Here is a 17,028-nt window from a genome sequence, read left to right on the forward strand (position 1 = left end):
ATCGTTTTGGCCTTCGTAAGTCTTATTCCCACTAACTCTTCACATTCAATCACACATTAATTATGTAGTCAAATATATATATTTGTAAATGAAGAAATGATACATTCACAGATTAAATTATATATAAAATACATAAAAATTTATCTGGGAAGAATTAATGAAAAGAATTGCATTCAGTAACAATTACAGAGTTAAGGTGGTGTTAAAAATTCACTAAAATCCTCTACACCTAAATTATTTTTAGGAGAACGGTGCTTAAGAGATTTGTTAGTTGGTCTCCTCTTTTAAGGAAAAAGAAGGGCATCTAGGGGGAGGGGCAGCAGCTTGAGACTGGAAGAAAATATTTCTTGAGTATTTAACAAGTGCTAGGTATTTTATAAGTTTAATCCTTTTAAACTTTATTTAGGATTTACTTTCTTACAAGCTTAACTATCAACTACTTTAAAAATAAGGAAACTGAGGCTAAGAACAAAACAAAATAAAGAACACTGCATAATTTACCCAAAGTCACAGAGCTACCAAGTGGCAGAGAGGTCTAAGAACCTGTGTCTCACTCTGAATTCTGTATTCTTTTTAGTTCACCATGCCACCACTGAAATACAGATCTTATATATAACGGGTACTAATGAAGTTTTACTCTTCGTTTTCTCCCCCAAATTATGGAACTAAAAAATAAAAAAAAACAAGAATCCCACAATTCCATCATTGTTGATTTTAAGTTAACAGTTTTGAAACTAGACTAGGACCTTCCTGAATTCCTAGGACTGACCTCTTTCATTATAGTTTATGACACTATGTGTCATAAAGATCATCTTTCTAGATTTCATTATGAAATCTAGAGAGATGAAATACCGTCCTATAAGTCTCACAGCTTCTTAACAGCAGAACTGGAGCCAGAACCAAGCTCCTCTACTCCTTCAATTATTCCTCAGAGCTACACCTTCACCTAAGGGCTTCTCTCCTTTTTAAATTTGATCAGTAATTCTTAAAGTCAAAACTAAAATTAAAAATATTCTTGACTTTTAAGAAGTTCAAACTAGGGCGCCTGGGTGGCTCAGTTGGTTAAGCGACTGCCTTTGGCTCAGGTCATGATCCTATAGTCCTGGGATAGAGCCCCTCGTCAGGTTCCCTGCTCGGCAGGGAGTCTGCTTCTCCTGCTGATCTCTCTCCTCTCAGGCTCTTTCTCTCTCTCTCAAATGAATAAATAAAATCTTAAAAAAAAAAAAAGAAATTTAAACTACATGAGTCTGAACTAAAGGCAGAACTTAAGAACTGATAATCATGTAAATTTTTAAAGCCCTCTGTCAAAGTGAACTACAAATCTTTACTGCAACTCAACATATTACGTTTTCTCAAGAAACTTCTACCATTAACTGGCCCGTTTTGTCACATCTGCTCAGAATCAGCAATATAGAAATACTACAGATACCCTGGCTAAGGTAAAAGTATTTCTGTTTTCAAAGTTTAATGAAAGTAAAAATGAAATTCAAAGGAAAACAATTTTGCTACTAGCCAAAGGTAGAAGCTATTTTATTTTTTAAGCACGTATGTTATGGAGAGATGGTAGAAAACAACCTTTATTTACAGCAGGAAGTCACTGTCTTCGTTCATGAAACAATTGTTGAAACAGGGCACTTGAGTACCAATTATTCATCAGCAGAGGGGGTATTCATTTGGCTCTGCTGCAAAACATGGCCCCTAAATTCTTCCCATGGAGAGGTATGCTCACACCCACTCACCTGGAATCCAGGCTCTGTAACTGCCTGGCCAGCACAATACAGCAAAAGTGACATTGTGCCAATTTCTAGGCCCAGGACTTAAGAAACTAGAAGTTTCCATTTCCTGCATCTTGAGACACTCACTCTTAGAGGAAACACAAGAGAGGAAGCTACAGCCACCACAACTTGCCAGTGACATGAGTGAGCCATCTTCAAAGTCCCCAAACCCTGGGCGAATCACATCGGCCCATGCTGAGTGCAGCAGAGATGAAGAACCCCACCAAGTCCAGCCCTAACTGCAGGTTTGTGAGCACAATGAAAGACTCTATAAAAAGACTATGTTTTGGGGTAGCATAATAACTGTAATAATAAATGAAACACTAGCATTTTCAAATTTATCTAAAGCCACAGAAACTAATCAGAGTTTAGAATACAAACTTTGAGTGTAGTTATTTGTTTTGTTGGAATGAGGGGCAAGTATAGGAAAATGTACAACTAGAGATGAAAAATCATTTCTTCATAACTCCGTTTTTCCAATTTAATTAATATTAACCTTTCTATGCCTCAATTTCTCCATCTGTAACATGAAGTAATGACTACTACAATTGAGAAATAGATGTTAGTATTGTAAAGTATCTAGAACATGTCCCACTACATAGTAAGAAGTGAGTGTGTTTTTTTAAAGTTTTGTTTTTTGTTTTTTAAGATTTTATCCATTTATTTGACAGACAGAGACCACAAGTAGGCAGAGAGGCAGGCAGAGAGAGAGAGACAGAGAGAGAGAGAGAGGTGGAACCAGGCTCCCTGCTGAGCAGAGAGCCCAATGAGGGGCTCAATCCCAGGATCCTGGGATCACGACCTAAGCCGAAGGCAGAGGCTTTAACCCACTGAGCCACCCAAGCGCCCCGAGTGTATTTTTTAAAAATCTTTTGATGACCATCCATAGAACATTAATAAGTACTTAGAGTGTCCCTTATTGTTACAGAGCCCAAACCAATGAGGCCAGTGGTCACTGTCTGAATCCCTTACTCTAAGCACAATGCTTGGTAATTGCTCAATAAATATGTGATAAGCTCAGTTTTATACAATTTACAAAACATTTGGGGAGCTTGGGTGGCTCAGTCGGTTAAATGTCCAACTCTTGATCTCACTCAGGTCTTGATCTTGAGGTCCTAAGTTCAAGCCCTGCACTGGGCTCCACACTGGGAGTGGAGCCTACTTTTAAAAAAAAAAAAAAAAAAAAAAAAAAGCTGGGGCCCCTGGGTGGCTCAGTCAGTTAAGTGTCTGCCTTTGGCTCAGATCATGATCCCAGGATCCTGGGATCAAGTCCCACATCGGGCTGCCTGCTCGGCGGGGTAGGGGGGGAGGTCTGCTTTTCCCTCTCCCTCTGCCTGCTGCTCCCCCTGCTTGTGCTTTCTCCCCCTCTGTCAAATAAATAAATGAAATTAAAAAAAAAAAAAAGCTTAAGGAATTTTACACCTTACTTGGAAAAGAAAGGCATATCTACATTTAAGTATACTTTTGAATGAAAACCAAACTATATAATGAACAAGAGGAAGATTATTACTTTTTTGGAAAAATAAAGTGCAAATTAATTGAAGGTTTAAAAGAAAAAAAATTCATTTTTTCTCTGACTTTATGTCTTCACATTGAGAGGCCTTTATGCAGACTCTTCACAGGGTGTGATCTTATAAAATATCATGAATCTATGGAAAGCTCACACAGATTAAGAAGTGAGATCTCTCTCATCAGATCTGGAAGACTATATTCTCTTCGAGTATTTTCTTTGCATATGCCCAATAAAATTGATTTCTAAATTAATGATAAATATAAAAACATATTCACAGAGTAAAAAAGCAGTAGCATTTCTCTAAAGAATTTTAACAGGAAAGACTTCAAAATGCTATGTTCCATTTTGCAATGAAAGTAAAGACAATGTCAACATCAGAGATAATACTTAAATGGTTATAAGACCTGGAATATCATAGAAGATTATATTTAAAGATGTTTATAAACATCTGTCCAACATTAAAAAAAGTCATGCTCCCAAGATTTTGGTCTCTGACAGAATCTGTTGGGAATATAATAATGAAACAAATATTACCTTAATCAACCGTATTATTTGAAAACTTGGCCTTTCTGGAATAAACTGGCCCAAAGTTTAACAATTTGTTCTGTTAGTTTAAACTCATAAATAAAAAAGTTGATGGTCAAGGTTAGAACAATTCTTCTGTAAATACTGGTAAAAGTTCACTGTGGCAGAAACTAATTATGAGTATTAGAAAAGCTACAACTACAAACTATAAATCCAAGTATGTGCCAAAATCTAAAAAATGACTTCAATGATATACCGCATAAAACATAACTTTTAAAAGATGCTGAGACCTTAGGTTGTAGGAACTTCCTAAACTCCACTTAGAGAGGCATACTTTTTTAGCAAAGGTAGGATAAGACGCCACCTACTGTGAGGGGGCAGGGGGCCCAAGAATGGGGGGAGAGAAAAACGAAATGAACTTGGTGCTTTGATCTGCTTCCTTACCAGCCGACATTACCAAGTTAAACCTTTTATAAATTTCACTTCATAGAAGAAAAAACTCAGGACAGAAGCTGAAATGCTTGCCTAAAATATAGTTAATAAATGACTAGACCAGACAAGGGATTTTACACCAAAGAGTAAAAATCAGAAAGAATTCTGTGCTACCATTTCAAAGATACAATATTGTGCTCCTTCTAGAATTACGAGTAACAAAGTTAAGGTGAACCCCTTAAAAATATTTCCCCCATTGTCAGGGGGGTAAAAAAAGGTAAGTATCAGGCCAGATATAAAGGCACTGTCCCATGACCTAGCTAAGCTGCTCCCAGCTCTCCATTTTCAGTTCCTCAGGGTCTCTATAGAACTGGACTTGCAACACCTCTTGCTATACGATCCAGATGTTAACAATGGCTGCACATGCCAACGCTCTCTGACCAAAAATAAAAAAGATCATCGCTCGTGTCATCTCACCCTTATAAGCTGAATTACTTACGCATTAGGCTGTAAATGTGCTTTTCTGCAACATGTTCCGTAAACAGCTTTATAAGGTCATCTTTTAGGTCTCTGTTAAGCTTGGTTTCGATGTAAAACTTATTCTGAAGAAGAAAATAAATTGTTTTTTAGTGCCTTAATTAGGGGGAAATGATTTGTCTAATGAGCTGAAGCACCAAAAAATAATTTTAGGAAATAATTAATAAAGGTATCAATTTAAACAAAAAAACCCCAACATTAAAAAACAAAAGCCCTGCTACAATTAGTTGTCTTTCTGGCATGGAGTTAAAGCACATAAAGATAAAATGTCATGAACCACACACCTCCAAAAGAAGACAGGAAGACATTCAACATTAACTATACAGAGATGTATAGACAAACAGACCACACTGTGTGACAAGCACATATGCCCTTTAAAAATACTGTACCACCACCAAAAGGCAACAACAGGAAACACTAATAAAAGGGACCCCTTTCATCAATCATCTGCGGGGGAGCAGGCAGTGGACATGCCCTAGTTGATTCCCCAACATACAATCTGCTTCACTGATTCCTCTAAGTTACTCAGCTGATGGCATTCTTAGGAACGGTCTTGGGTTCAAAGGCAGACACGTGACCCAACATAGAGCAAACAGATTGAGAGAAGCCTAGTTCGGTGCAAAATATCTTGTAACTCATTTATGACCACGAGAACAAGCTGAAACAGATGCTGTGTACATGAAGGAGACAAGAACCTGAGTCCCTGGTAACACTATAGAACCATGGGGTTCAACCAACCCCAGAAACTGCCTTATTTGCTGTTTTATTATAAGAGATTAAAACTTTTCCTTATTTACTTAAACCACTTTGAATCAGGTGTTCTGGTTTTTTGCAACCAAAAGCATCATGATTAGAATGACTGGCCAAGGGGCACCTGGGTGGCTCAGTGGGTTAAGCCTCTGCCTTCTGCTCCGGTCATGATCTCAGGGTCCTGGGACCAAGTCCCACATCAGGTCCCCTGCTCAGCTGGGAGCCTGCTTCTCCCTCTCCTTCTGCCTGCTGCTCCCCATGCTTGTGCTCCCATTCTCTCTCTCCCCCTCTGAAATAAATACATAAAATCTTAAAAAAAAAAAAAAAGAATGACCAGTCAAACAAGACTGAATTTGTTCATGTTAAATGTTAACTAATATATAGGTATGGAAAATAAAAACAGGAATGTTAACAAGTTGCTCACTGATTCTCCTAAACAGAAGATTATGAAAATTATAAAAATAACATGCACATTGTAACAAAATAAAACCACGCAATAAAAACCAGTCTCCCACAGCAGACCCTCTGTAGCATTCTCAAAGGCCCCATTCAACTGGGAAAACTTGTATGTTCTTTCTAAAATGCTCCTTGCAAATACATGGATGTGTGTGTGTGTTTGTGCATGTGTGTGTGTGTGTGTGTGTGTGTATGCTTTTTTCCCTAATAAAGAAAAAAAACACGTTTTATGAAGAATATCACACACTGCTTTGCATTTTGCTTTTTCAACTAATGTATTTGGAGAAGATTTCTCTCTAAGCATACATACAGCTCATTACCTTTCACTGCTTATTTTTCTACTATAAATATCTTTCCACAAATTAATAGTCCCCTGCTGATAATACAGATTTCTCTCAATGTTCTGTTTCGTTCTTTCAGTAAACTGTATTTTATGGAGAAGAAATCCTTTTGAAGATCAGTATTCCACATACAGCAATCTTTATGCTACAGAATGTAGGATCAACCCAAATGTCCCATTCTCTAATAAACAAAAAGGAATTGGGATAATGATTGCTAAGGGCCCCTGCCTTCAATAGGAACACTAACATTAAGATTCTATGATTTTATATATTTAGGAAGGAGAAGGGACTAATCAATAAAGTCCACAGAGACTAAAAATTATACTCGTGGCATAATTCTCCAAATGAAAGAGAGCACATCACCATAATGGAAGAAAATTTTATTATTCTACTTGTTTTATGGAATGACTTACTTGACATTTATCATGTCATGTTTTTAGATAGCTGTCTTAACTCTTACTTTCTGAGGACGAGAAAGCTTTCTCACATATCTTTACTTTCCAAGCACAGTGTCTTCCATATGGCAGAAATAAAATAAATGCTGAGTACTGATTACTCAGTACTTCTTCCTGAAGGCCTAATTGTCTATTCAGCAGTGTTATTTATGGAATTTTTATGCAATAAAAGGGTAAACAATTCTATGTCAATAAAATCAAACATTACTAAAGTAGATTAATTTCCATTTTTAACATAATACATAGCAAAAGATAAACAGAACATGCTTAACTTCATCTATCTGCACTTGGACCAAAAGAGATATCTGGAAAGAGAAAACAGCTCTAACTTACCATATATATGAAAAGAGGCACAATGCTCTGCAATGCTCCCATATACTGTCCAAGAGCTATATTAAATCTTTCAATATAGAGATCTGGAGGGCTGGCCTGTGAGAAAGAACATTAAACGTGATTATTCTGGGAAACCAAGTTGAAGACCTTTAACCTACAACAATCTAAAATGCAGACTCAGATAAATTAAAAAAAAAATGCAGACTCAGAAGTCCAAGTCAAAATTCATTCTTTCCAAGATTTTATGACAGAGAGAACAGGCGCTGGGGAGGGGCAGACAGGGAGAGAGAAAGAGACAGAAGCAGATTCCCCTCTGAGTAGGAAGCCCAATGCCTGATCCCAGGACCCGGAGATCATGACCTGAGCTGAAGGCAGACACTTAACCGACGAGCCACCCAAACACACCCCAAGTCAAAATTCATATTGAAATTTACAATAAAGAAAGGGAGAAGGCTGAAGATTAAGACGTCTATCTTTGTTCCAAAATCCGCTATGCAAAACTGAGGTTTGGTTTAGCAGTCTTTAAAACCTGTGTAACTTTATACCATGTTAGCTAAAAGGCTTACTCAGTGAGTAAAAAGCTGCATTCACAAGTTGTGTTTATTAAGATAAATCAGTTTAAAAATTATCACTGAGCTATGTGGACATTTCCTATAGGAACCAAACCATACTTGAGCCTAGAATACGAAGAAAGAGAGAAAATAGTCAGGGAAATGGTACAGGCATAGCATACTATTAAAATAGCTATTGAATTTTTACAGTTTCCTTAGGCACAGTAAGATTCTGACTTCTATACCAACTTGACTGTAAACCACTTCTATAGCTAACCAATTAGCTATGAAGAGACTTAAATGGCCCATATATATCCTCACCTCTGGAGAACAATCAAATAAACATAATACATGCCTGGCTTTTAACTCATTGTTATCAAAACACCAAGTCATAAGGCCATCAAAAGAAACACTTCCTGTTTTACTGCATGTTATAGGCTAAATTATGTGTCCCCCTTCCCAAATTCACATGATGAAGCCCAAAGCAGTGTGACTATATTTGGAGTAAGGAAGCAATTAGGCTAAATGAGGTTTTAAGAGTCAAGCCCTGATCCTTTAGGATTAGGGTCATAAAAAAAGACACCAAACGGCTCCCTCTCCCTCCCCATCTCTTCCTCGGTCTTTCCCTCTATCACACCACGTACCCACCCCCAGCATACTCAGAGGAAAGACCATGTGAGCATACAGCAGGCCCATAGCTATGGACAAGCCAGGAACAGAATTCTCAACAGAAACCAAATCAGCTGCTACCTTAATCTTAGACCCCCCAGCCTCAAGAACAGGAGAAGTAAATTTCTGTTGTTTAAACCACCCAGGGTTTGTGGCATTTTGTTACGGCAGCCCCAGCAGACTAAGGCACTATGTTTTAGGAAAGTATATCCATCTACTGTTTCATTTTATTCTCTAAAGCCAAACTAACTAGGTATCATTTTAATACTGAAGAAACACACAAATGGGCAAGTCACTTATCTGAAAAAAAAGAGGATAGATCCAGGTCTTCCAGCTAAGAATTCATTCCAGGGACAGAGAGCTGGAGATGGGCATGGCACAAATCATCATGCAAACAAAAGTGACTCCAACCCATGGCATTCTCATTACTTGACAACCATACCGTGGTACAGAAAGTCTTACTTTCGAACAAGGAAAACAAGGAAATGTCACACTGAAAGATTCCAGAATACTAAACAATTAAATTGTAAAACCACTTCAGCTAAGCTGTTTTTAAAATGTCCAAACGTTCCAATACTATTTTTAATATAAGATTTCATTTATTTTTTTCAGTTCTACTGAGATGTTAGAATATTGTAGTGAATGTTCCTTACTTCTAATTCATCTTCCATGATTGCACATTTAGAGATCTGGCACATACAAGGTCCTTTTTTTTTTAAGCTTATTTTTCTTAGTCTTCCTAATAACCTACAAACTGAAAGTTATTTCCATTCTACATACGAGGCCACTAGGGCTCAGAAAGAGTCACATATCTACAGTCCCACAGCTAATAAGCCCAAGAACTAAGACTCAAACCTTAGTCAATATGAGTCCTCCCAGCGATTTACACTGCATCCCTCTTTTAGCAGGCTGAAAACTTTAGAAAACTTTAGGAAACTTTAGCACTCTCTGCTTTCTCATCCTGTTCTTCTCACACGCAGCCCAGCAGGGCACTCCCACCGCACTAACAGTCTGGTGTGCTGTTTTAGACTTTCTCGAATCTTTTCTTCCTGAATGCCTTTACCACACCCCCTAATCAGTCACTCTGGTTAACTTCTATTCACTCTTCTAGATTTGTAACACCTCCTCCAAACTGCCGGAGACACAGGGCCCTCAGATAGAGCACCATTCCACTTCTTCACTTTTCCCACCAGGTCGCCTCTGCTACTAAACTTCAAGCCCCTAGAGGGCAAGACCTCTGTCTTGTCTTTATAACCTCCACATCTGACCGCAAACCTGCAAGAAAGCATGCAGAGATAAATGCGTTTTTCTGCAAGGACGGTCTTGCTTAAATCTAAATTTGCTTAAATCTAAATCTAACCTTGTCTTGTTTCCATCGAAACTACTTCCTTACTATCTAACAAGGTTGTATTGACATTAGGCAATGCATTTAGCCTTCTGAATTTCAATTTCCATAAATACAAAAAAGGAAAAATACTAACTGTGCTACTTCCAAGATGTGCCAAAACTCAAAGAAAATGATATGTGTATGCTTTGAAAAATGTCAGATGTTATAAGGGCACATGCAACTAGTGAGGGTAAGTAAACTCCCTTATGAATTAACTATGTATTTGTCTAGTACTTCAGAAAAACCTATTAATATTATTAAAGGTGTTCTTTGTTAACTAGAGAAATTGGGGAAAATGGTTCTACATTATGGGCAAACTTTTCACTATAACTACTGGGCAGAATCATATGTAATATCTCTTTCTAAACTACTGCAAAGAACTCTGGAAATGATATTTCAGCATTCAAAGAAATAAATTTTAGAAGCATTATATGAGAAAAAGAAAATCTGAAGAGTTTTTGCATTAAAATAATTTTTCTTTTCATAAAAGGACACTTTATTCAAAAGTTAAAAGTATGAACACTGATCAAAAGGCACACTTAACAGCAGAGAATAAATAAAATTGAATTCCTTAGTTATTCTTTTCAAGAATTCCCAAAGCCTCAAAGGTTATGAGTATTAAAAAGCACTTTTTGTACTAAATCAAATGTCGGAACATTTATTTAGCTTTTTAGTTCCACATTTCACGCAGCACTTACTCAAAACCTTTCAAATGACAGGACTATAAATTATAAGTCTTCTAAAATAAATCCAATCTCTTTACGAGGATCTAAAAATAACTGCCATTTAAAAAATAACAAATCGTCCCTCCTTAAAACTTAAGTTCAGTATACTTTAGGCCCCATGGGGGAAATTGCTACCTATTTGATTTATATTATTTCAACATGAATGTATTTGGTTTGGACATTAAATTATATTTTTTACCCTAAAATAAGCAGGTCTCATTTTCTTCTCAAAAGAAAAAAAAGGAAGGAACGAAGGAAGGAAGGAACGAAGGAAGGAAGGAAGGAAGGAAACGCAAGCTGCCAGAAAAATGACTCTTGCTCCAACCTTGCTCTAACTTTTCATAACCGAGCCAGATTCCCAAAAATTTATAAATCTCGTAGGAATGCTTCAATTTCTTCTGCTTTTTTTAAAAATGAGTAATGCATTCATCTGGTTTAAAATTTAAATGCATTTAGGGACGCCTGGGTGGCTCAGTTGGTTGGACGACTGCCTTCGGCTCGGGTCATGATCCTGGAGTCCCGGGATCGAGTCCCGCATCGGGCTCCCAGCTCCACGGGGAATCTGCTTCTCTCTCTGACCTTCTCCTCGCTCATGCTCTCTCTCACTGTCTCTCTCTCAAATAAATAAATAAAATCTTAAAAATAAATAAATAAATAAATAAAATTTAAATGCATTCAAAGGAAATAAAGAGTTTACCTTTATTCCTTCCTCACTGAACCAACACTTAATTCGTTTATAACCTTCCAGAAGAATTAAACATCATACATGAAAATAAGTATCATATATATATATATATATATATATATATATATCTTTTCCACACAGATGCTAACGTAAAACCACACCAATCTGTACTTTTCCTAAGAACATATCTTGGAGATTTTTATTCTAGTGGTTCTCAAACATTTTGGTCTTAGGACCTCTTTATACTCTTAAAAATAATTGAAGATTCCAAAAAGCTTTTGTTTATTACATGGTTCATATAATATATAAATATAAAAATAGGTACTAATTTATTCTAAAATGGTATTAATGAAGTCTGCATTTTAACATTTAATGATAAAAGTTACATGTTTTATGTTATGAACTAGTTATATGTAAATAACTATTTTCCCAAAAAAGGTAAGAAAAATGGCACCGTTTTCACATTCATGCAAGTCTCTTTAGCATCTGCCTTAATAGAAGCCTGCCTGATTCTCATATAGATGTGGTATGTTGTTCTGGTTGACGTAAATGAAGAACACCTAGCCTCACACAGATACGTAGGCAGAAAAGGAAGGCGCACTTTAGTATCCTTTTTAGATAATTGTGCATGTTTTTCTTTGAAACTTAACAAGTTTCTCAAAGGTTAGTTGAAACAGGAAATCTGAAACTATCAATGAACACTCTGTACTCTATTACATTAAAACCCATTGGTCTATCTTCTACTTTGAATGGATCTTTTAATACATACATTTCGTAACATCAGAAATTGGTCATTTGTAAAATACTGAGTTGCATCTGTCCTCCACATGTTGATGCATTTCACTATACATCAAAAAGAAAAAATTTTACATTTGTTACTATCACCACCTATTTCATCAGAAGAGTCTTTTTAAGTACTGGGAAGCCATCAAGGTCATGGTAGTAGATACAGGCTTTCCAAATTCTAATTTTCACTTCAAAGCTCGAATTTTATCATTGGGAACAAAGACTGCCAGTTGCTTTCCTTGAAGTGATACACTTCATTTTTGAGAAAATGTTGAATACTAAAGTCAAGTTAAATAACCAGTTTGTCAGTCAGTCATTCTTTCAAATAAAAACACTGTTCTATCGGAAAAAAAAACACCCCATCTAGTTTAGCTCAAAATTCACCAACCACACAAGTGCTTTTTCTTAAAACAATCTCTGTACTTTGATATGCAGCTTCCCATTTCTCTACAGAGAATATTTTAAGTATATTAAAAGTCACAATAAAATTGTGAAATTTAAAAAAAATCTGCTGCTTCATCTAGGATATTCTTAAGTGAAATGCTTTCGTTTTCTAATGCAAATGTATGGAAGTGAAGATTTGTGCAATGGCATCAATAGTTTGCCCACCACTGGCTTGGTGGGCATCAGAACAAATATCAACAACCATACTGTGGTACGGTATCAGAACCATACCATCAGAACATCAGAACAAATATCAACCCACAGAAAAGGGCAAATAACATCTTAGGAGTCCTAGAAAAAGCTTCAATTTTGCAGACCCTCTGAGAGGATTTCAGGGACCCTTGAGGTCCTCAAACCATACTTTAAGAAATCTGTTCCTCTAAGTAAAATGTTTGAATTTACTATTTAACCAATCTCCACATTAATAGCCTGTTGCTAATCTTCTCTACCACAGTGTTACCAATTATTAACTTCCTATAGCTATTGTATTATAGACTGTGCTTTTTTTTAAAAAAAATTTTTAAGTGAAATAAAGAACTAGATGATAACCTTATGGATAGTTGTATAGAAACAAAATAATTTGGCCCCTAATTCTGAAGACCTAACCTGCTTAGTATCACTAGTATTATATGTATATTTAGTTACTAAGTATATTTCTTAGAGCAAGGACATAAGGCTAAGATTTGCTATATCATACCACGCCTTCATAAAAGGAAAGAAAAACAAGTTTGTTATCCTTACTTTTGAAAGCCAGATAAGGAAGTTTGGTCAGTTATTCTTATTAGATGTATATTTAATTTTATAACAACATGATTTATTTAAATAATTTTCCAGCCAATAGACTTGAAAATACTATGATCTAGGTCAGTACTGGCCAACAGAACTTCCTGTGATGACAGAGAAGTCCCATATCTGCACTATCCAATATGGTAGCCACTAGCCATGTAGGTCTACTTAGCACTTAAAACCTATTTAATGAAAACAAGGAACCAAGTTTTTATTTCATTTTCATTGTGGTTAGGGGCTACCAAAATGGACACCACAGATGTAAAATACAAACAAGTTCCACAATTCCATACTTATATCCTTCTTCTTCCACCTCTGCCTCATCCCACCAAAATGAAACATGGAAAAAATTTAAGGACTACGTGCTTTTATGTTCACAAAAACACTTTGTCTTCAAATAAATGACTTTTGCATGTTAAAATTAAATAGGGAGGAAGAAAGGATGGGAAGGAAGACTAAAAAAACAAGGCCACAAACCTGTATCTTTATAGAAGTAATACATGTTTACTGTAATTTTAAAAGATTAAAAATGCTATTATAGAAAAATAACCACTACTGACATTGGTAGGTAACTACCATTAACATTTTCTTCTGTTCTTGTGTTTATGTGTGTATGCTTATTTTAACAAATATGTAATTATATTATTTTCTAATTTGCTATTATCACCCAGCTATCCATCATCATCTGCCAGGTCAAATATATTTCTACAACATAATGAACCATCAGGACACACCATTGTCTATTTCATCTGCCCTTCTTCATGAGACACTTAAACTATGCTTAATATGTGTATTATCCGGGTCTGAATGGATCCTTCTAATCCAGACTAGGACTTCAGTGGTGCAAAAGTGTTGTGTGGCCTCAGCAACAAAACAATCTTATATTTAAACCTAAGATGGCACCACTCCTTGCTTAAGTAACAGCAGGTTCAGGAACAAGGCTGCATTTCCATAGGCCAGTGAATCTCAAAGAATGCTCTTCTCCAAATCATCTGAAGGGCTTGTTAATGATGGACAGATTCCTCTGCCACACTCCTAAGTCCTGACTCAAGAAATCTTCCAGAAGTGTGTATTTTTTAATGAGAACTTCAGAAGACTCTTTAAACAGCCAGTCCAGCAGCCGTACACTTAGAGAATTCAAACATATACCAGGAAAAGAAGTTTTATGGGAAGGAAATCTAGAGGATTCAAGAAAGGGCTGAGTAACACAAGACGTGATTTACGGCAGGACAACTGCAACAATTTAGCTGCAAACTATATATATATACATATACATACATATATATACAAACTATATAAAATCAGTAAAAATATGATATCTTAGCATTTTAACATTAGTGGTACAACTCTACATGAATTTTTCTTTTAAATTTAACTGCTTCTTGACTGCTGTCAAATTTAGTGCTTAGAAAGTAATTAGAATGTAACAGTGAAGTTCCACATCTACTTGAAGCACAGAAAGCTGCTAAAGAACATCAGTCCCACCCTGATAACAAAAAAAAAAAAAAAAAAAAAAAAAAAAACTAGCTAAACTACATTATTTTCCAAGCTCATCAGAGACCTCAGGGTTCTCTGTGTTTTACAGCTGCCCAGTCCAACCAGGTGAAACAAATTCTAAAGAGTGAGCAGCTCTGGGACTCCTGTCTGGCTCAGTTGGTAGAGCATGTGATTCTTGGTTTTGGGGTCATGCGTTCAAGCCCCATGTTCTGGGGTAGAGATTACTTAAAAAAATAAATAAAACCTTAAAAAAATTTTTTTTAAATGATCCGTTCTTTTAAGGAAAGAATGGACACATAGTTTCTCCATCGGTGATGGCAGCCATAAAAGCTGGTAAGAAAACAACAGAAGCTGTGACTAATCATTCAAGGCCAAGTGTAAACTAATAGTATAGAATCCCTGGGAGTCTCAGCACAAGGACAGTCCACACCTTCTCTCCAGTTTCTGTATAGAAGTTTGCACTGAGTCTTTGAGAGTAAACGGAATTAAAAGTCCAGCCTCTGAGATCCTGGATTCCTTTAGCTTATCCATATAACAATGACTAAGCTAGGTGACACAGCAGTTATAAAAGGTTCAAGGATTACAAAACAGTGGAAAATGTCTAAAGAAGTCAGGTGGACTAGGATGACTTCTCATTCTCCTACACACCTCACCCCTTTTAACACTTAGCAAAAATTACCACTTACCCCATGTGTTTATTTTTCAAAGTAAACTTTTTTCCTTACCTTTTCCAAGTACAAAACTCTGTCTCAAAATTAAGTTTATTTTAAAAAGAATATAACTCGGGGAGCCTGGGTGGCTCAGTGGGTTGGGCCTCTCCCTTCAGCTCGGGTCATGGTCTCAGGGTCCTGGGATCGAGCCCTGCGTTGGGCTCTCTGCTCGGCGGGGAGCCTGCTTCCCCCTCTCTTTCTGTCTGCCTCTCTGCCTACTTGTGATCTCTGTGTGTCGGGTAAATAAATAAATCTTTAAAAAAAAAAAAGAAAAGAAAAGAGAAAGAATATAACTCACATTGCTCTCTGTACACTGTGATGACAACTGCAAATTACTGCTCATTATTTAAGTGATTTGACTCTCTTGCTCATCACAAATTCCATTTTCAAGATGCTATTTTAATTCAAACAAGTAGATGGTTCTAGTAACCTCAAGCACAAGCTTTTTAATCAACTAGTTAAGTGTTTTACTGAATCTCTCTTTAGGTCTGGCACTATGTTAAGCCCTATGAGGACATATAAAAAGAAAACGCAGTCCCCATCTTAAAAATATGATAGTAAACTTATTAAAACTATGGTCTGCTGAGGGTTACATTGGCTGAGGGTCTCACTGGCAAATTCTGTGAGATAAGTACCACTTTGCTATAACTACTTTAAGTTTTAGTTTGAATTAAAAAATAGATCTCCAAATAACTTATTTTGAAGAAAATTCAGTAGAATACACATATGAAGATACCTGAAGATACCTACCAGTTGGCAATGACATTTATTTTACTTGAAATCCATTTAGGGATAACAGGCAATTTTCTTATTACCTAAAATCATTCTCATTCCGCAAGGAGTGAATAGCATATTTGGGGGAATGAAAGTTTTTCTAAAAACACACTGTGCAGCTCAACAGATGTAGAAATTACAGCCTCTAAAACATACATAAATATCCAATGACCACATGCAAGACAACCAGCTGCGTTATGCTGCCACCCACCGGACAGAACATTAACAGCAAAGCAAACCTTGCTCTGATTTTAAAAACCAAGAGAATCTGGTTCAGTTTGCTGGCAGTTTGGTAGTAAAACTTTAGATGTAATCTGGTATCCGTGAAGAGCAAAACAAAGTAATGTTGACTAATTATGGTTTAGTTTCTATTAATTTCCATTATTACTAGTAGATTTGAGAGTCGAATTATAACTTACCTCAACCAAGATGTATTTAACTCAAAAGATATCAACACTACTGTAATCTTATTAAAATAAGTGGTTAAAATATAATTAGTTGACCAACAGTCATGTAAACCATCCCAAATTCAGCCCTACTGGAAGAATAACACTGCAACATTTTTCTTCTCCACCTGTGTTTGTGGTCTCTCTTGGGGACCTGAACTCAGGTTACTATTATAGGTGGTTTTCCTAACACTTTAATGTTCCTGGCCTGGCCTGGGAACCAAGTCCGCTTAAACACTCTGTGCATGTACATAATGTTTAGTGTAAGTTACAAATCACTGAAAAACTGCTGGAAGGAACACACTTGTTAATGGGTTACTGGCTAGAAAGCTAGCAGATCAAAACAGCAAAACAGTTTTTATGTAGTGAAAGTGAAAATACACTCTCAACAGGATAAAGTGCATTAATACATAAATTTATCAACAGTATGTGGGGGCAAGAGCCTCATGAC

At 36.4% G+C, this 17,028-nt stretch overlaps 1 protein-coding gene across 2 annotated transcripts in view; it reads right to left on the reverse strand.

Moving 5' to 3' along the window:
- CACUL1 (CDK2 associated cullin domain 1) overlaps positions 1–17,028 on the reverse strand; it is a 77,272-nt gene that overhangs the window by 19,137 nt on the left and 41,107 nt on the right. For both annotated transcript variants that reach the window (XM_047701421.1, XM_047701420.1), the window contains exons 4-5: positions 7,118–7,213; positions 4,745–4,847 (exon numbers count right to left, since the gene is read on the reverse strand). In XM_047701421.1, coding sequence (XP_047557377.1) covers positions 4,745–4,847; positions 7,118–7,213 — 199 coding nt within the window. The remainder of the gene's footprint in view (positions 1–4,744; positions 4,848–7,117; positions 7,214–17,028) is intronic.

This window comes from Lutra lutra, chromosome 14, assembly GCF_902655055.1.
Source record: "Lutra lutra chromosome 14, mLutLut1.2, whole genome shotgun sequence".
NCBI lineage: Eukaryota > Metazoa > Chordata > Mammalia > Carnivora > Mustelidae > Lutra > Lutra lutra.